Source organism: Biomphalaria glabrata, chromosome 7 (assembly GCF_947242115.1).
Source record: "Biomphalaria glabrata chromosome 7, xgBioGlab47.1, whole genome shotgun sequence".
Lineage (NCBI taxonomy): Eukaryota > Metazoa > Mollusca > Gastropoda > Planorbidae > Biomphalaria > Biomphalaria glabrata.
This window is the reverse complement of record NC_074717.1, coordinates 1,174,689-1,195,970: the sequence shown is the minus strand read 5'-3', so window position 1 is coordinate 1,195,970 and position 21,282 is coordinate 1,174,689. Positions and strand designations below refer to the sequence as shown.

The window sequence follows — 21,282 nt, the reverse complement described above, 5'->3', positions numbered from 1 at the left end:
GATTTGAAACTTCACTTCCTATTTTATTCATCAATTATAAGAAGGAAATAGTACTTAAACAAAAAGTTATGTGAATGTTTATAATAATAAGACTTGTCTTCCAGTCAGAAGATGCCCCAGCTGTGACCTACATATTTTGCCACATCTAAAATATCTATAATAAATATACTAAAACTATGCGGCTAAATGAGCCTGATTCCTAAGGATTGAAACACATAGAATTTTTTTTTTAATCAACAGAGCAGTGTATTATTTCCCTGTCAACAAGAAGGAGACTTGGGCTACAATGTTAAGCAAAACCAAAGTATAAAACAGGGGGATGTGGTGGCTGAGGGGTTAAGGGCTTGGCTTCTCACAATGGGGTCCTGGGTTCGAATCTCAGTGAAAACTGGTATTTTGAATCTTGGGAGTCCACCCAACTGTAACGGGCACCTGACTGTAGTTGGGAAAGTAAAGGTGGTTGGTCATTGTGATGGACACATGACACCCTGCACATTAACTATTAGCCTAAGAAACAGATGACCTTAACATCATCTGCCCTATTGATCGCAAGGCCTGAAAGGGGAACGTTACTTTAATGTACAAAACAATGATATCCTAATGGTTTAACAGCATGATGGACAGAGGGCAGGGAGCTGATTATTACACTGGTCATAACTTTATTTTCAATTGGCCAGGAAAACAAGTTAGCTTTATTTCACATGCCTCCTTAGCTACTTTCCTCTAAACTAAGCCTTAATTATAATTATAATTCCATTGAATAGGATGCCGGTTGCCTAACCTCATCATAGCTGGCATAGAAATTGTCACAGTCCACTTTAAATATTTTCACATTCTCAATCAGTTCTTGTTTGAACTCTGGCTGGATGATGATCAAGTGATCCTGGACCTCCACAGCCTGGACCTGCAGCCTCTCCCAGGAGTAACGAAGTGTATCACATTTCTCCGCCTCTTCTTTCTCTGGTTTCAGTTCATGTCTGTTCAACATGGCATAGGATTCCTGGTAAAGGAGAGATTGTATAACATCAAGACTTATTATAAAATTCTATGACTTTGAATAGGTTAAAGCCTTTCGAATATAAAGATTTAAACAAGTGAATTTTATATCAATAACCACTCAAAACTACACCCACTTATCAGCTCACCTCAATAGGACCAATGCACATGTCTATCCTAATTTCATTTTCTCTGATTTCTTTCAAGGAAGCCATGGCAAACCGGATATCATCGAGGTCTTTGATTGGTCGGGCCAGACGTTTGCTAAGGTCCTCAATGAAATTGAAAATTTCATCCATCTCAGCTTTGTATTTCTGATTGCAGTATTTCCCATACAACATCCTCCAGGACTTGGTTTCATTGATCAAACCAATTTTCAAATGTTCTAAAATCAAAGGGAAATTATTTTAATTTTTACTACATTCATTTCAAGAATTAGTTTTAATTAATAATTTTAAAAATAACTTTCTACTAAAGTTATACTACTTTAATAACTAGCAAATAAAAGGTTAATTTTTTTAAAGTTAATATTATATCTCTATCTATATATATATTTATATATTTATAGCTTTTATATAGTGCTACTTTCAAGCTTATAGCATGCTCAGAGCGCTTTGGTCCAATCTCATTTGTGGACCAGTGGGGGGGGAGGGGGTATCTAGGAGTTGGTTTTCCGTGCTGCCTTTAGGCGCTCAGTAAACACAGCCATGCCCGAGTCGGGTGTCAAACCTCGAGCCCCCTTCTAGGTAGCCAAGCCAAGTTCAAGCGCACTTAGCCACTTGACCACGCTTCCCAATGAGGCTAAAATAAATTAACTGGACCAGCAGGAAAAATTGTACACCATAGTTATTCAATGTTTTACTCATGAGTTCCAAACAGAAGTGGAGCACCTGGCCTGGCATGGGTTGATACTTGAATAAGGTTACGAGTAAAAACATTTTTGGCTACTGACAAAAACGTGATTTGTGTCAGACTTTGTCAGACTGTTTAAAACTCCCTTCAGCCGAATGCATTCAGAAACATTTGGATATGAGTAAAAACACTTTTTTCCACCAAGATTCAAAATAATTTATGCCACATTGGGTTTTAGTCTTATTACCTTACCTGTGTACAGAGCTATGGGTCCAGCATCATAATATTCTGAGAGGCTATTGATGGCCAGCTCTAGCTGTTCAAAGCCTCGTATGGCAGCTTCAAACTCTGACAGTTTGGGATCTTCCTTCATGAACTCTTCCATGGCCACATCCTTGTCCTTCTCCCAAATCTTGTGGTACTCGGCAAACTGATCCAATGCAGTGGTTACTTCCTGGTGGCAGAATAAAGTTAAACAAATGAAACTGTTTCACATTTTAGGTCTTGTTAAATTTTTAGATAAAAAATGGAATGCCATTAATATTATGCAATTATAAAACAGGTTAAACTGCATGAATATTATTTAAAGTATGATGAAAATCAATCGTCGCTCATTTATATTTTGTTACATTAAGCATTAAACTTTGTCTATAAGCTACAAAGACTTATCAGCTGTGTTTACATTATTACATATAAGACGTGTAGCTGGGACCTGAACGTAATCATCTTCTTTTTTGAAGTAACGTCTGTATTATATAAGATAAGAACAATGGGGTATAAATTTTAATCCAGAACTACTGAGCTTACAGCAATATTTTTTTTTTTCCTGAGACATCATATAACATTGAAAAAAAAGTGTTTTTAATTTCATTTTAAAAATTACCCTTTAATATACTTTAAAAAATAGATAAAGCAATAATATATGAACTTTTTAAACAATCTTTTTCATTCTTGACTGTTATGGTAGAAGTAATCAACTAGCTAATCCAATTACTGATAAACCAAATCTAAGCAGTAGCTCTTATCTTCTTATCTTATATTATACAGACGCTACTTCAAAAAAGAAGATGATTACATCCTACATGTCATGCTGCTGATATAACAAACAAGTATTAAGTTTGTGGTCAACATTATTTGAAGGCATTCTACAAGCACAAGCCCTGCTGGCTCTTAACTTTTGAGAAAGTGTCATTGTATTCTACTGTCTACTCTTCTAAGTCTGAGTTTTAAACAATTTTTTGAAAGCTTTTCTTAGAACTTATTTTTAATAATTTAAATGAAGCTATTTCATTCTAAGAAGTAAAGTAGGGGGCTTGAAAATTTTAACAAAATATAACAATATGAAATTATTTAACATAATGCAAATGTAGCATTCAAATACTGACCTTTTTATTGGAGTTGATGCTTGTTGACAGAAGGGATGCCAGTTTGGCTATCTCTTTATTTTCACTAACAGACTTCCAGTAATTCTTTGGCTGCTGTACAATGTTATAACTTCTAACAGACTCCACACCATCTGTCTTCTTACCAAAGTTGTCAACATGTGAGGCTTCTGAAGGAGCAAGACTAACTACACTTCCCCTTCTCTCAAGGCCATCTGCCAACTGGGATTGGTCAACTTTGACTGAAACATATCAACCATTTCAATAATGCAAAATACTTGCGAGTATTTAACTTCACAGCAACAAACTATTTCCAACAGCTTACATGCTAAAATAAAAATATGAATTAAAGTCATTTTTCTGGAAATTTAAACTTCACAATATATATTCAAACTGATATTTTGATAACTGATAACACATGATCATCTTCTATTCTAAAGTAACTTCTGTTTTTTAGGTAACATAACACTAGACATAGTAAACCATTAATACAAAATTTAAGTCTGTTAGCTACAGGTACTTTCTTTCATTATGTAAAGACCTATAAAGTGAATATCAAACATTTATTGTATCAACAAATAGCTTTAGCTATTCATATAAATGTGAATGTTTAAAACTGAAACAAGATTGTGACACTATGCAAATTCTTTCAAGTGAAATCTAAAACCGAAATTATTCTCAATTAAAAGTGTATGTGAATGTCAATGCTCTATCATCTTTTTTTTTCCCATGAGTCAAAATCTGAACTGAATTATCTTGTGAAACAAACACAATACAACCACAATAAACCTATGTACAAAATACATTACCAGTATTTACAGACTTTCTGAACAGAGTGTAAAAATAAATTCAAAGTTTTATAAAAAAAAATAATCATTTTAATTAAAAGTTTAGGTTTATAAACTATTTTAAGTCATAAAAGACCTTTACAAGTCATAAAAGTCATAGAAGAATATTTATTCAAAAAGCTATACTTGTACTATACAAGCGTGTTTAGTGTTTATTTAATCTTGTAAAAAAAAAAAAGCAAAATAAAAATGTAAAATATAATATTTAGAGAATTGTTTTATATATTTGTACAACTTGAGCATAGCAGAAGTTTGTATTTTAACATTACAGTGCTGTCTTTGTATATTTTTTTTGCTTTTTATAAAATAATATCTATGCTTCTAGATAGATTGGACCACAATTTTTGGCAAGTTTGAAAAAGTCAGGAATGTTTCTTGGTAAGCAAGTTTCCTTATATAAAGTAATCTTTGTATCAAGAGTTGTAAATACATACTGAAAGATATGACTGGTTATGTCTATATTGAACTATTGCTAGTATATAGAAACATATATTAATAAATTTATATCCTAAATATGGTGTAGTTAAATATGTTAATGCTGAATGAATATTTTACCTGGTTTGACAATCTTCCGCCTCTCTTTGCTCCACTGGGCCACTGCTCCACTTACACTGATGATGTTGTGGACAGCTCTGTTAAGAGCCTGCTGGACCTCATCCAAGGCAGGGTGCATGACTATGTTTGGTATGGCCAGTGTGGCATTGGTCCTAAAGAATGGCCGGCTGTCACGTTTCTGGTCACCATACAGAGTACTGTCTCCTGATGGAAGAATAGTTTAATTAATTTACCAAAGAGTTTATAACAATAAGGTGGCTGAGTAATTAAGCACTTGGCTTCTGAGCTGAAGGGCCCTGGCTTTGAATCCTGGTGAACACCAGGATTTTTAATTTTGGGATCTTTGGGAGACCTCTGAGTCCACCCAGCTCTAATGGGTACCTAACATTAGTTGGGGAAAAGTAAAGGCAGTTGGTCATAGTACTAGTCACATGACACCCTCGTTAACCATGGGCCACAGAAGCAGATGACCTTTACATCTGCCCTAAAAATTGCAATGTCTGAAAGGGAAAACTTTACTTTTGTATAACTTTTAAGTTAAAACAAATTTTGACAAGTCATTGTCTTAAAATGTAGAGCACATAAAAGATATACTTGTATCAATCATAAACACAAATAACTTTTAAATGAAGTGGAGAATACATAAGATAACAGATGATCTTAAGAGAACTAGAGGTAAGAATATAGTAGTCTCTAAATAGTACTTAGTACTTTCTAAGAACACATTTTTTTTCTAGTATATAATTTTTTACTCCTGTTTTATTTATCTTGTATTGATTATATTCTGTATACTGTATTTTAAAAAAATCTATTTGATACAGCAAGTCTTTACTAAGCATATTTTTTTATACCACTTTGGTCCCCTAGAGTGACTTAATCGTTTTATCTTAGTCATGCATGTTAATCAGTGACTTAAATTCTGCTAAGTCTTTGGTTTTCCTGGCTGATTCAAATAGCCCATTCCATGCTCCACAGGATTAGGGAAGAAGGAGCACTTGTACAAATTTTGGTTATTGAAATAAAAAAAATTATTAGCCTGATTGGCATCTGATTCAAATCCCTATTGCATAAAAACTTTAAAAAGGCAACAGTACACAAGAAGGCATAGGAAAAGACTGATTGTTTAGCAAATACATTAATTAATTTATCTAACAAAAAAAGATTACACAAAAAGGCTATTCTTCAAGTTGGGTGATTAATGAGGAGTACAGTATTTCATTTGGCTATGCAGCCCCATAAACAACCTACATATATTGCCACATTAGGTGCAGACATAACCCTTGTCTGGAGATAGTCAATTTAGGTTCTCACTCTCTATGTCTGTCATACACACTATCTAGCCAACATATTTATAAAAACAATTTTATCCCTTACAGAAGTTTGAAAACATCTCTTTGCACTTACCTATGTAGTGAGCCATAGAACTAGATGTGATTCGCTTCCTTAATGACTCCAGTGTGTTGCGTGTGGCCTTCAGTAAAGCATCCAAGTTCCTACTGTTAAAGTGGTTCAGGAGCTCCATCGCCGACTCTTCAATATTCTCTCTCATTTCTTTTTTCTTTTTGGCTGCAGCGTTTAACTTGGAGGAGACTGGCCGTGACTTCCTGCTTCCAGCTCTGGAGTGAGTGGCTGAACCAACCATCATCTCGACCTGTTTCTCCTGCTGCTCAACATCTTCCCCTGGAGGAAAAAGGGAAAGAAATCAGTCATGTATTATAAAGGCATGATGGCAAAAAAAAATCAATCAAGAAATGAATTTTGATATCACAAGTCAGCTATTCTAGTTTAGATAAACTGTTAAAAATTCTAGTTTTAAGGACATTATCCTAAAAATCATTGCTACAAAAATATGGTTCCTAATAGAATCAATTGATGGTTTCTACCTTTTCAGCATTAAAAAGTTTTTTTAACTAATGTAACAAAACCTATGTATTGCTGTATGTTATCTTTGTCAATATAAAAAAAATTGTTGTTTTTTTAAATAAAGAAAAGATTAAATAGTTTAAATCAAATTCTATATTGATAAATCAAGAGAGTCCAGACCCAACTTAAAGAGTCCCTCACCTTGCTCATCAACAAAACCAGCATCTTCCTCCTGTTCCTGCTGTTCCTGCTGTTGCTCTTCCTCTTCAGAGTCAGCATCTCTCTCTACAGGCTCCACATCACAGAGCATGTTGATCAACTCATTGGCTGCCTCCTCCACAGTCTGGCTCTTGGTCTGCAGTATCTGAGCCCCTTTAGCACAGAGTTTCTAGAACAAGGTAATAGAATTCATTCCTTGTGTTATGATAGGAAAATAATCTAGGAATATATGTGGGTGTAAGAAGGAAAACTCTGAATCCAAACATCCTTATACACAAAACATGGGAAAGGCTCATCAAGAGACAACTCTGAGAAAAAATAAGAAGCTTGTAACCTTAAGGCAGCTTGAGGCACATTTTGGATGATGCTAGTGATCCCAATCTAGCCTAATCAATGACTTAAATTCTGCCAAGTCATTGGGTTTTCTGACTGACTCAGACAACCCATTCCATGCTCTAATATCACTTAATGAGCATCTGAACAAATCAGTAGCTAGTAAACTTTAGGCAGCTTGCAGCACATTCTAGATCAGGGGTTCTCAACCTGTGGGCCGCGACCCCTTTGGGGGTCGATTGACGATTTACCAGGGGTCGCCTAAGACCATCAAAATGGTGGAAAGTTATTGTCTACTGTTCTATTGCTGTATGTGTGAGGGTGGGTGGGGGTCACGTCAGAGTGGGGGATTGTAAAAAGGGGTCGCTGAGCTTAAAAGGTTGAGAACCGCTGTTCTAGATGAACCTGCAGTGCTACTGATCCCAAATTGAATTGGATATTTGCAACACAACTGCTGTATGGAAGAAATCATTCCAGCCATAGCTAATGCCCAGGTTTTCATCTCTTGAGTGCGAAAAACAAAAAGTCGAGGAAGGGGAGAAAAAACTTGGTTGCTAAGGAAGTAAAAAAATGTAAATAAGTAGATGACACTACCATGATCTGGTAAGTATACTAGACATTCATGCAAAAAAAAGAGCCTTATCCAAGAGCTCTGTTCAAAGGAAAAAAGGGACTTGAAAAGCTAACAGCATGCTCATATGTTTACTAATGGGTTGCAACTTAGTAGTTTGATATGCAGATCTCTAGGTGAAAAGAGCCCTTACACAATTCAATTGATTTGAAGGAGTTGAAAGTTAAGACCCGAGTGTAATTATTCAAAATTAATTCTCAACTAAAAATATTTAGGCCTTTAAAACTTATCTATCTTCTTATCTTATCTTATATAATACAGACGTTACTTCAAAAAAGAAGATGATTACGTCCTACGTGTCATGCATTTAGTCATGCAAATTAACCAATGACTTAAATTCTGCCAAGTCACTGGTTTTCCTGGCTAGCTCAGGCAACCCATTCCATGCTCTAATAGCACTAGGGAAGAAGGAGTATTTGTACAAATTTGTCCTAGCATATGGGATGAGGAAACACTTCTACCATAAGACTATCAAAGAAACAGTCAGTCTACAGAAAGTTGGACCCAATCTTCCTATTTCAATTTGGTCTATCTTACCTTTGTATTCTCAATAAAATCTGGCACTGTCCAAGGTTCATCTTCTGGCAACTGACACAAAGTGGTGGTGGCCATTTCTCTCAGGATAGCATCGATACGGAATTCTGTCACATCATGAGCTCTGTCGACCAAAAGTTCCAATTCTCCCAGAGCCCTGGAGGTACAGCAGCAATTTAAAGTTAGATTGAAAAGAATTTTAAAGAATTTATCTTTTAATATTTAAAACAAAGAAAAAAATTAAATCTGAAATATTCTGACAAAATTAGCAGGGTTTTTTTTTTTTCATAATATGGGAGATAATCTATGTTGTTTTATTGTATCTTAAAGATAATTTTTCCCAAATCAGATATTGTACTCCATAAAAAGAGAAATAGAAAAAAAAAACTTTTTAAAAACAAAGCTTATCATGAATTTTAAAAAGCATTTACACAAAAATCTGTTTATCAAGTAATAAGTAAATACGAATATTCTTTCAATACAACTGTGACCTATTCAATGCAGCCCATTCACACGCCAAGAGTCTTTTTTTTTAAACTGTATATCTTCTAATCACACATAAATACAATTAAGTCTGATTGAGGAATCCATTTAATCCATTTTAGTTATCTATGTATGTATCTCTCTATCCTATGTTTTCTTACTTGTAGACACTTTGAATAAAGTCTGGAATTTTGATGGAGGTCCAGGACAACATGGTCAAGCCAGGCTCTAGAGCATCATCCACTTTGGCCAAGTGAAGTCCCATCAACGCCTCAAACGCTGCTGGAATCTTCTTCCTCACACGATTGTTCTCCTCCAGCATCATCTGCAAATGTCAAATAAATCTCTTATACAAGGACATGTTGTCTCCCTTTGGAATGAGGCATATGGTAAGTGACAATGAATGTCAAATAAATCTCTTATACAAGGACATGTTGTCTCCCTTTAGAATGAGGCATATGGTAAGCGACAATGAATGTCAAATAAATCTCTTATACAAGTACATGTTGTCTCCCTTTGGACTGAGGCATATGGTAAGTGACAATGAATGTCAAATAAATCTCTTATACAAGGACATGTTGTCTCCCTTTGGAATGAGGTATATGGTAAGTGACAATAAATGTCAAATAAATCTCTTATAAAAGGACATAGTGTCTCCCTTTGGAATGAGGCATATGGTAAGTGACAATCAATGTATTGAGCAACTGCAAAAAGAAATATAGATAAGGCTTTACCATTTAGACTTAAATGATTTGATTACCAATATCAGTATATATAAGACTTCTACATCTTATCTTATCTTATGAAGTATAGATGTTACTTAAAAAAAAAAAAAGATGATGCGTGTTCCTAGGTCAATCTAATCATGCATGATAATCAATGGCTTTAATTTTGCCCAGTCGATGCTTTTCCTGGCTGGCTCAGGCAATCCATTCCATGCTCTAATAGCACAAGGAAAAAGGAGTATTTTTACAACTTTTTCTAGCATATGGAATGAGGAATGTACCTTTATCTTTGTGTCTTTCTGAGTATTTTATTAAGTTTTGTTCTTTTATTTGAAGATTATGGTTCAGTGTTATATGTATAATTGCCACTTTACTTTTAAGTCTTCTAGCCTGAAGGCTTTTTAGTGATTTTACTTAAGGTGTTACTCTAATCAAATGTAAATAATTGTTATCTCACTGCTCTAATTTGTTTCTGTTCTAATTTCTTAATGTTTTCTTGAGTTGAGGGGTCCACACAACATAGACTGTAAGACAATGTTCAGTATCAGGAGAAAAAATTAAGACAGGATCAAAGAATAAATATATCACTCTGCATGTAAGAATGACAAACAGAAGAAAGCTTGTCAATGAGATTTTTTCTATCTTAACTTTTAAAATTCTATATTACAGACATTACTTCAAAAAAAGAAGATAATTACATCCTATGCATTTCATGTGTCAATCTAGTCATCTATGTTAATAAATGACTTAAACTTTACTAAGTCGCTGGTTTTCCTGAATGATTCAGGAAACCCATTCCATTCTCTAATGGCACTAGGGAAGAAGGAGCACTTGTAGGAATTTATTCTAGATTATGAAATAAGAAATGTGCCTCTATCTTTCTAGCATAGGTCTATCAAAATGTGGCATAAAATATCAATCTTTTGAAAATAATTATTGCATTCTAAATGATTTTAAATCATTAACTATTTTATTCTTTTATTTTAACTGAAACTTACACATAATGCAGAGTAATTGCTTTTGTATTCCATTTCTTTAGCCCTCATCGTCTTGGCTATCGGTGGAATGTCCAGCCCAAGATGGAACATGTGGTTGGTCTCTTTGATCATGGTAAAAATCAGGAAGTCAAAGTTGACATAGAGCTCTTTGGTCTCTTGGTGTCTGACCAACAGGGAGGCCTGAAGACCTGACTTGGCAGTCTCCATCTGAGAAACAAAGACATAAAAATACTTGCAGTCAACAGATTAAGTTAACTCAAATAGTAAAAAAGTAAGTTCCCCTTTCAGACCTTGCGATGTATACAAATATAACAAACAACTAACACAGATATTGGCAAAAAAAAAATACAATTTATAATACTGTAATAATAATTTTAATAATAATTAAATTTATAGAGCGCTGTTAACAAACAAAATGTAGACTCAAGGCGCTGTGATAACATTACAAACATAAACACGAGAGCTAAAATGACAAACTAATCTAAAAAAGTTTTAAACAGATAGGTCTTAATGTTCTTCTTGAATGTAGAGTAGCAGGTTGTCTGTCTGAGATCAATGGGGAGTGAGTTCCAAACTCTGGCCTTTTAGTGGTGTTTTGCTTATCGTGCTTACCAACACACTATTCAATATGGGATAAATACATGACTGTTCAGAGACTGAGTTTACAAGACAAGAAGGTAATGTAGTCTGGAGTTAGGGTACTAGAGAATGAAAGAGGGCACCTTCGTCCTAACTGATGTGTAGATCTGTTGTTAGTGCTGCATGCAGGACTGGGTTGAACGACATGTAATGTGATCAGATCGTGTGTGAACTAAACAAAGCTTGACAGTCGCAGTTTATGTTCATTGTAAAGATCTAGCATATTTCTTCATTGTCATCAAGCATTATTCCTCTTTATCTGCTTACCTTGTTGAGTTGCCCACCCCCCTTTAAGTTATAACAATTCATTCAAATAAAACATATATTTAGATCAACTAAGAAATGACCAACCCAAAGTCTGAGCTTATTATTTGCTAATATTTACCTGTCTGAGCCAACCTCTATGGTACAGCAGTTCAAACTCTAGCAATACTTTGGCAATTTTGTTGTAATTTTTGATAATTTTTTTGGCCTCTGACCCTTGGAGAATGGTTCCATATCTTTGGAAAACTTCCATGGGACCCTGTGATTGCATCAAACAAAATTAAAGGTTACAGTGAAATTTAATTTTAATTGGCTGTCTAAAATTAAAATGAAAAAAACAGCTAAGAGGAAAACACACACAGAAAGACAACATGGTTACCTGAATTCTTCTAAAGAGTTGTCTGGCCCATGAAATCTTTCCGCCAATCGGAGGATGATCCCTGTCAAGGGGCGGGTCATTCTTTTGTTTCTGGTAAATTCTTGAGACCATATCAATGTCCCGACTATTTTAAAAAAAGGAAGCAAATAAAAGGTGAACACTAATTCACATCATTAAGTTTTAGTCGACTTCAACTAATGACTATTTCCATCACCATGTCTCTCACTTCTGTAACATCTTATGTATATTTCTAATTAATATCTGGAACAATTTAACAGACATAAACCTAAATATGGGATGAATAAAATAAAGATGATCTCATCTACCTGTAATACTGCAGCACTCTTTGATACTTTTCTTGAATGCCAAGATTGTCCAACTGAAGCATTTCAAATTTTCTCAGCAAAACCAAAGCTCTTAAAGTGCTGTTGATTTTCTCAAACTTCTGGTCCATAAAGGCAACAATGGCCGCCTGTGAGAAGATTTGTATAAATTACATAAATAAAATGCATAATTTTACTAAGTTTGAGAATGAGACTATGTATTTAAAAACACGAAAAACATCAAAATATTTTAGTGTTGGACTCTTTAAAAGTTTGAGAATGCATTATGATTTTGTTGTACAAGTTTAGAATTATAGTTTTAAAGGTTTGGAAAGATAAAAAAAATTATATTGTTAAGTTTTAAAATGTGAAAAAAAGTGATATTATGATCTTCATTTGGAAAGATATTTTTTAAACTATGGAAAGATTGAGATCCTACAATGTAGGTTATAATGGGAAAGATGAACATTATTATCTTTATTTTAAAAATTTGGAAAGATGAAGATATTATGATCTTTAGAAAAAAAGTTTAGAAAAAAATGCAGACTATGATTTTAGTTGTCCAGCAAGTACAATAACAAGACAATGCCAATTTTCAAATTACAAAATGATAAGATAAGATAATTTTTATTGGTCCAATCAAATGGAAATTCAGTTTGACTACAATTGACCACCTCAGCGTAACTACTGTAACAATAACAATGTAGATGCAAATATGAACAACATTCACACATGAAACACACACACTCACAACAACATTTTATGAATTAGACTTCTATGTACTTCTCGATGACGACAAATGACCTTGTAACACTTTACCGAAAGTGGGATAAAGGAGTTTTTAAATCTTTCTGTTTTTGTCCTAATGGAAAGGAGACGACCACTTCATTCATATCTTATGTAACAGTGGTTTAATGGGAGCAGGTTGTCTTTAAGAATTGTGAGTGATTTGGAAAGGTATCTTTCATGAAAAAGCTCTTCAAGAGATGGTAGCTGTGTTTGAGTGATATACGATGCTTTTTAATTAGTCTATTTAGTCTATGTCTTTGTGCCAGTGAAGTATTACCATACCAGCAGGTGATGGCAAAGTTAATTAGACTGATGATGGTTGCTGTATAGAAAAGTTTAATTATTGTTTTGTTGATGTTAAATTTCCTTAGCTTTCTAAAATAGAAGAGTCCTTGGTGAATTTTGGTGTAAAGTTTTTGACAGTGTTCACTCCATTTTAGTTTGTTGTAGATGGTCGTACCTAGGTATTTATATTCTTGCACTTGCTCTATGGTTTGGTTGTTTATCTGAATTTCTGCAAGATGGCCTTTGTGTTTCCTAAAATCTATTATCATTTCTTTAGTTTACTGAACATTTAAAATTAGAAAGTTATCTTTACACCATTGGTAAAAAGTGTTAATTGTTGAATGGTACAGATTTTCATCACTTGCATTAAAGCCAATGATTGCTGTGTCGTCAGTAAAGTTTATGATAGGAGTGTCAACAGATTGGCTCAATACTGGTGACAAGACCCACCCCTGTGGCGCTCCAGTGCTAAGCTCTCTTGTGCCTGACACATGCCCATTCACTTTTACATATTGTGGACGTTTGATAAGAAAGTTTAGAATCCAAGCTTGTATGTTTTCGCTAACGTTCAATTCAGGTAATTTTTGTATCATGCAATGTGGTTGAATGGTATAGAACGCGGATGATAAGTCAACAAATAATACTCTGATATCTTTGTTTTTCATCTTAAGTTCTATTGAGACTGAACCATCATTAAACAGTGGAACTTAAAAAGTCTGTCTGTGGCATTTGACTTGAATGTAATTATTTTTTAAAGTTGTAACTCATTTCAATAAAACTGATCGAGCTAGTGCATTGGTTGGCATGTTTCTGATGCTCCTTCAGACTTGAAGACAATGACATCCTGGCCCAAACCTCCCACAGGACAATGAGGGGTATAGCAGTGGGCAGGGTTCATACCCGGGACCAACAAGACCACTGAATGACTGTCCAGAGGGGATATCACATGATCTCTTATCCCATGCTACTGCACAAGATTTTGTTTCGTATGGGATTTTTAAAAATAATGAGTTATGATCTTGCTTTTGTGTTTACAAATTGATTAAATGTGTTCATATTTTCTTGATTTCCAATGAAATGCTATAACAAATACTGTAAAAAGTAGAGGGATTCGGTAACACAAACTTTCACATCACCCATATGATGAAAGTCAGGGAACAGATTAGATGTTTATTCACACAAGTGATTCAAAAGATTAAATTTTGTTAGACTTCTTAATGTCTAAATACCAAATCTTCTCTACATGTCAAAGGTCTAATGTTGACCTACAAAGTTCAATTTCTATATCAAATTTTCAGCTTTCCAGAAACTAAAAAAAAGTGTAATTTGTTAAAAAAAATAAAAAAATCAACCATTATGTATTTTAGGTCGACCAAGTATAATTTTAACTATAAAACATACAAATTTCCCTTTAAAGATCAAATCATTTAACAGCATACAACTATTGATGATTTGAACTGAGAAAACAAAACCCTAACAGCCACGTCCTTTTAGGCTGTGCATGCTAAACATCGTTAGTAGAGAAAGATAACTCTCTGGAAACAACAAATATTGAAAATCAATGCACCAATAAAAAAATTATCTAAAAATTTGTGCCAAAGAAAAAGAACAAAATTCAAATAAAATGACCATTCCTATTGATTATTGTTAGTTTAGAGCTAGGGTTCAATGCAGCAAAAGAATTGCTGTCAATAATCTGCTAAAAGAACCTTGCTTCAGCATATTTTATGTCTGATTTAATCTATCCCCAGGCTGACAACTTAATGTGAAATATGGAATCAATACTTCATCGGCAAACTTCTAAAAAAAATGAAGACTTATTAGTCAGCTCTTTAAACCTGCTTGTAAAAGCCTGGCCTAAGCCAGAAAGGATTCTCAAGTCTTTCTAGCCTACTTCCCAGTATTAAAAGATAGATTATTAACTGTTGATGAGGGATGTAATTATTAGGAATTTAATTCTTTCATTATAATGTTTAAACATTTTTAATCAATAAAACAATAATTAGATTTACAAAAATCACAAATTGAAAATCTCCTTTATCATCTAATCAATAAAAGATAAATTCCAATAAAAATCAGACTCTCCTATATGAATGCATTTTTATGTAATGATATTAATATGTAAGATGATCTCATCACTTATCAAAGCATGTAAGATGATCTCATTACTTATCAAGACATGGAAGATGATCTCATCACTTATCAAGCCATGTAAGATGATCTCATTACTTATCAAGACATGGAAGATGATCTCATCACTTATCAAGCCATGTAAGATGATCTCATTACTTATCAAGACATGAAAGATGATCTCATCAATTATCAAGGCATGTAAGATGATCTCATCACTTATCAAGGCATGTAAGATGATCTCATCACTTATCAAGGCATGTAAGATGATCTCATCAATTATCAAGGCATGTAAGATGATATCATCAATAAACAAGACATATGATCCAATCATTTAGCATGTTTTGTTAGCAAAATGTTTTACACATTTCAGATGTTCCTTCAGAGTTGAAGATAATCTACTTCCTAGTCCAAACCTCCTGCAGGACATCAGGGAACGTTTTTTTTTGTGTTGTCTTTATATGAAAAAAGAGTCCTTGTAATCACAACAAATTTCCATAAGGATCAATAAAGAAGTCTTAGTCTTAGTAACAATTAGAGTATGAATCAGGGACCATGGAGAAGACCAAACGACAGTCCGCTACACAAACTGCACAACCAGGCAGCCATCGTGTAATATGATCTAATCATCCAAGATCAGGTGTGAGAGAATTAAGCTTTTTTTAATTATGAAAAAAAAAATTAAACTAATAATGACCAACCCATATTTCAAATATTTATATTTTAGTTCTGCTACATAAAGCAATGATAAGTCTTAAGATTTATGGTCAAGTGTTTTTGTGTTATCTTTTTGATGCTTATTTCATTTATATTCATTTTACGTTTCTCAAACAAGTGCTCCCTTCTCTCAGGTTTGAGCAGCCTTGTTATAAGATAACCCATACACAATCCACATCACAAGGAATTCAATTAGTAGGATCATGCTCTGAGCCCAATCACTCTCAGACATGCACATTGAGTCCAATAGTCTCTATTGTTCGTCCCAGCATGACCAGTGGGAGCAGGATGAAGCAGCTGGGAATCAATCCATAATTATTGATCTTTCATACAATGTATTTGGTTCCCACACTGCACGAGCCTTTGACATTTGACATGTTTAGTAAGGATTAAAGAACTGGACCTTGATACTTGGTAAAAAGTGAAATGGTCAACAGCGATGGCATTTACACTGGCACACATTAGGAGTGAACATAGCTTATACAAGCTAAAATATTTAAAGCAATCAGTTTTCATTACACTTTTGATGTATGTAATAAATTATTACCTTTGGATGCTGAGGTTCAAAAAGAAAAGAAAAAAATAGAAATTCAGTCAGCTAGGGAGCCCCTGTCATCTGACTAACCTCACCTAGTTCCTCATTTTTTATCTAGCCATACATCCAAATCTCACATTATAACTGGTATTATAGGTTATGAGTTTAAGACCAAAAAAAAAATATTTTTTTATCTTATTAATTGCAGTAAATCATAGTGTTAATCTAGTCCATCATGCTAATTAGAAACTTAAACTCTGCTAAGTCATTGGTTTTCCTGACTAATTAAGGCACCGGTTCCTAGCTATAATGGTACTTGGGAGAAAGAGCACTTGCACAAATTTGTCTTGGCACATGAAATAAGAAATGTACCTTTGTGCCATTCTGAGTATTTTATTAGGTGGGATTTTGTATTTGTAATTTAAGAGTCAGTGTATTGTATATTATTGCTACTTTCTATTTTAGAAGCATCTCCCTCTAAAGTGGAATGCTTCTAAACAACAAAAAAAAAAGGGGGGGGGGGGAATGTAGAAACAAACTAATAGAAAAACAGTAAAAAAAAAAAAAAAAAAAAAAACAGTAAAAAAAACACACACAAAAAAAACAGTAAAAAAACAGGATTAAATTGAATGTAAAAATGTATAAAAACAATTAAAATAGATTACTATAAAATTGTATTAAATATTTTTTGTTATCTGTACATTAAAAGAGTTATCCAGTTATTGCATTGATATTCATTCATCACATTATTTTTAGATAATGTCAGGGGGCCCGGGCAAACAAGACAAGGCTTAAAAACAAAATCCTTAGACACAAAAAATAACGTCTTTCAAAGTTCACAAGAAGGGCTTTGCGACAAAAGAAAAGATCTTCAAGAGTTCATTAGAAACTTTTTTTCAGGGGTGAAACAAAATATGAAATGACGTTCTGAAACTGTTTCAAAGTGTTAAACTAAAATTAGAATCTATATGTATTATCAAGTGAAGTAAAGTGACTCACATGGAGGTCATTGATTTGTCTCTTAAAGTCTTCGTAATCCTGATCAAACTCCATTTTACGTTGATCCAGAAAGTCATAGGGCTTCTTTCGGATGGAGGTCACAATGACACTAAACTTGGTGGCCAACAGCTCCATGCCTGAAACATTGACATTGAAACATCAGTTTCACAGCCAACAGCAAAATAAAATAACTATCAAGTAATACTAAATGTCAAGGTCAAGGTAGTTTAATTATATAAATAATAAACAACAAGTTTGTGAAACATTAGTAATTTTCAAATAGAACTAAAAATAGCCAAAAGAGAACAAATAAGCAGAGATTTTTTCCTGTAGGAGATTCTAGTTCATTCCTGTCTATTGGAGAAAGTAATTTTAGAAAGGTTATAAAAAGAGAGGGAAGACAATAAGCAGGATCAGTCAATAAGCAGGATCAGTCAATAAGTTTTAAGCTTTATCCTAAGTCAACGTTTTAAATTTTATTATTTATATTATTTTACAAGCAGTGATCATCTGATTCAAGATCTAGAATACAAGATAGTAATGTAAGCTTTACAGGCAGAGATTGTAGTCATTTTATTGTGTCTTAATAGTGTTTTAATGATTTTTACTTGAAGAATTAAATAATTTTACACAAAAAGAAATTATGTTTTTTTAATCACCACTAAAATAAGATTCCCTAGGATACATTTGAGTTTGTGTTGACCGATTCAACTTTGAAAGTATGCAGATGTAATCACCACCCAATTCTAACACTTACAATAAAGTTATGCAGAACTGTTTCAGACACAAAGTAATGTCTAAATTGATCTGTATACAAAAATTATTTTTAAACTGCTACTTATAAGAAGTAATTTATTCCTGCAGAATTCAAGAAAGTATAAAAACCTAGTAGAAAATTTCTGAATACATTGACAGAAAGACATCAAGTGGTCTCTGTCTTTGCTTAATAGAGTACAGCTAGAGAAATATATTTTGATAAATCTGGCTGACCTTCAATTTTGCTTTCAGATAAGTGAGAGTATTTATCAATGGTGTCAAACATTTCCAAGATTTTTTTCAATCTCCTGGTGAAAGTGTCAAACTTGCCAAATATGTACATTTCAGAAAAGTCAAAAGGACGCTCATTAGGAGTTGTCTCAAGCTTCGCCTAGAAAAAAAGGAAATATTTTTCTTTGATAAAAAAACAAGCTTTTTGTTTTCACATAACATAGTCAATTAAAGTAAAGTACCCCTTTCAGACTTTAGGATCTTAAGGGCATCTGTTTTCTATGGTAGACAATTAACAAGTATCTTACATAATGATCAACCACCTTGACTTTCCCCAACTAGTGTCAGGTACCCTTTAAAGTTGGGTAGACTCGGGGGCATCCTAAAAATCTCTGCATTCAAAATCCCAGTCTTCACCTAGATTTCAATTGCTTTGCCCCCAGTCAATACAGTAAACTTTTAAAAAAGGACAAGCAATAAAAGAATATTTAAAATCTTAATGGTATGTCTCCTACCTTAGTTTTATGGAAATAGTTTTGATATTCTTCATTCAGTTTGATGCAGGCTCCAAGTTTCTGTCTCACTACTGGCGTTTTCTGGGACCAAACAGTCTCAATTCTATTGTCTGTAATGTAAGCTTTACAGGCAGTGATCATCTGATTTGTGATCTAGAAATACAAGATTATAAAGTAAGTTTTTAAGGTAATGATCATCTAATTTGTGATCTAGAAATACAAGGATTATAAAGTAAGTTTTACAGGTAGTGAATGCAAGATTGTAATGTAAGATTTACAGGCAGTGACTGTAGTCATTTTTGGGCAGGAAGAGATCATTAACCTTGGCTGGCTACCCACTAGGACTAGAAGTGGAAAGGGGGAAAGTGCTGTGTGTGCCACAATTCAATTCAATCATGGCTAAGACCAGGCTTTCATCTCATTTCCATCCATAGTCGCTTTACAAATGAAGGTTGTCATATATAGACTATTTTTATTGAATTATCCACACAGCTGAGGGTCTGTAGCCATGGGAAACAAAGCATTCCTCATTAGTCTTCGGACTCGAAGACAAGCCTTATTATTATTTTATAAAATGTAGGAGTGCACCAGAATGTTTCAAACATAAAATTCAACTTTGAGTTGTTTACCTTGACAAATAGCGATGTCATTCTTTCCGATGTGTTGTAATACCTGGAGATGCTGTGCACCATTCTGATTGCATTGATTAAAGCTGGGATACCTTCAAGCATGCCAACCTGTGCAAACATGGCAAATAAACAAAATTTACTCCAATGTAACTAGAACAGATTTAACAGTTAAACTTTATATCAAACAATATATATATATATATATATATATATATATATATATATATATATATATATATATATATATATATATATATATATTGTGTGTTGTTTGTGTTTGTGTCTATATTGTTATTATTATTATATATATATATATATATATATATTGTGTGTTGTTTGTGTCTATATTGTTATTATTATTAAAGCTTTTGTGGACAAGTGTGGTCAAGTAAAATTAAAATACTTTTGGACCAATAAAGTAGTTTTATCTTATAACTATTTTGTCATTAAAAAGATAATTTTGTGGTTAAATTTTGCAATGTCCAGGGCTCTTTCTCCCAGGATCTCCTAATCTCTTAATGTCAAATTCATAGAAATGTAAGCAGAATAATGCATTATCATTTTCCAAAAAGGAATGTCTATGAGGCAGATGCTCTGAATAGCTGATATAAAAACAAATATTACATCTGAATGTATTTGTTTTTGGTTCGAAATACCAAGAACTTTAAAATTTGATATGCCTAAAATATTGATGTGTAAAATATTATGTATAAAATGTGTAAATTTTGATGCGTAAAATATAAATGTGTAATATTTTGACTCACTGGGTCACTGTGATAAAGTGGATCGCAAAGTTTCTCTAGTGTGTACAAGAACCTGACATTATCTTTGGCTTCATTGGCTGTGTCTGTGATACGTCTGTCCAGTTCTTGCCAGATCTACATGAAAAAATGATCACCAAGAATAAATTTTATTAGCGGATATAATTAGCATTTTTTTAATTGTTAACAATGAGGTGGAGGCTACTTAAAGGTAAAATAAGATTTCAACAAACCTTAATCAGCTTTGACTTGGCTGCATGTAGAACTCCAAGGACAGCCTTGACATTTTGACCTTTGATTTGATCTACAAGGTAATTGAATTTGGACATTCTCTTCTTCCAATGTTCCAGTTCTGCTCTGGGTCCAATGTCATCTGCTTCACGTCTCATCTGCTCACTTTCTGCCAAAACCTATATAAATAAGACCAGCCAATTAATTCTTTAAAAAAAAACATTCTTGACAATATCTTCAACTTAATTAACATAATCATTATGCACACAAAAGACACAAAAGCAATGAGATTTTAAACTGACCTGCTCTATTTGTTTGATCCAGACTCTCATGCACTCTTCTATCTTCTCCAATGACTCTGTGCTATTGGCCACAGACTGATAATCTTGAATGGTGTTTATCTTGGACAGGTCATAAGTTTCACATGGCTTCAGTGTTACTTTTTCTTCCAAGCTTTCCTGTGCACCTATAGATGTCAACAGATTAAAACCCATGAAACTTGAGGTGAGGTAATATTTATACCAGGCTCTTACTTTTTAGACCTTGCCATCTATAGGGCAGATGATGTAAAGGTCAAACAGCCAGCACAACAACCCATTGCCTTTACTTTTACCCAACTAAGTCAGGTACCCATTAGAACTGGGTTGACTCAGAGGCACCCTTAAGATTCCAAAATTAAA

General features: G+C 33.6%; 1 protein-coding gene across 2 annotated transcripts in view; it reads right to left on the bottom strand.

Moving 5' to 3' along the window:
• LOC106050283 (dynein axonemal heavy chain 5-like) overlaps positions 1–21,282 on the bottom strand; it is a 93,985-nt gene that overhangs the window by 53,531 nt on the left and 19,172 nt on the right. For both annotated transcript variants that reach the window (XM_056036390.1, XM_056036389.1), the window contains exons 6-25: positions 20,905–21,068; positions 20,605–20,781; positions 20,375–20,488; positions 19,611–19,718; positions 18,982–19,134; positions 18,470–18,626; positions 17,480–17,616; positions 12,028–12,173; positions 11,702–11,825; positions 11,444–11,581; positions 10,420–10,626; positions 8,858–9,021; positions 8,217–8,370; positions 6,698–6,884; positions 6,038–6,313; positions 4,634–4,837; positions 3,234–3,472; positions 2,101–2,302; positions 1,146–1,381; positions 782–1,000 (exon numbers count right to left, since the gene is read on the bottom strand). In XM_056036390.1, the coding sequence (XP_055892365.1) occupies positions 782–1,000; positions 1,146–1,381; positions 2,101–2,302; positions 3,234–3,472; positions 4,634–4,837; positions 6,038–6,313; positions 6,698–6,884; positions 8,217–8,370; positions 8,858–9,021; positions 10,420–10,626; positions 11,444–11,581; positions 11,702–11,825; positions 12,028–12,173; positions 17,480–17,616; positions 18,470–18,626; positions 18,982–19,134; positions 19,611–19,718; positions 20,375–20,488; positions 20,605–20,781; positions 20,905–21,068 (3,506 nt within the window). The remainder of the gene's footprint in view (positions 1–781; positions 1,001–1,145; positions 1,382–2,100; positions 2,303–3,233; positions 3,473–4,633; positions 4,838–6,037; positions 6,314–6,697; positions 6,885–8,216; positions 8,371–8,857; positions 9,022–10,419; positions 10,627–11,443; positions 11,582–11,701; positions 11,826–12,027; positions 12,174–17,479; positions 17,617–18,469; positions 18,627–18,981; positions 19,135–19,610; positions 19,719–20,374; positions 20,489–20,604; positions 20,782–20,904; positions 21,069–21,282) is intronic.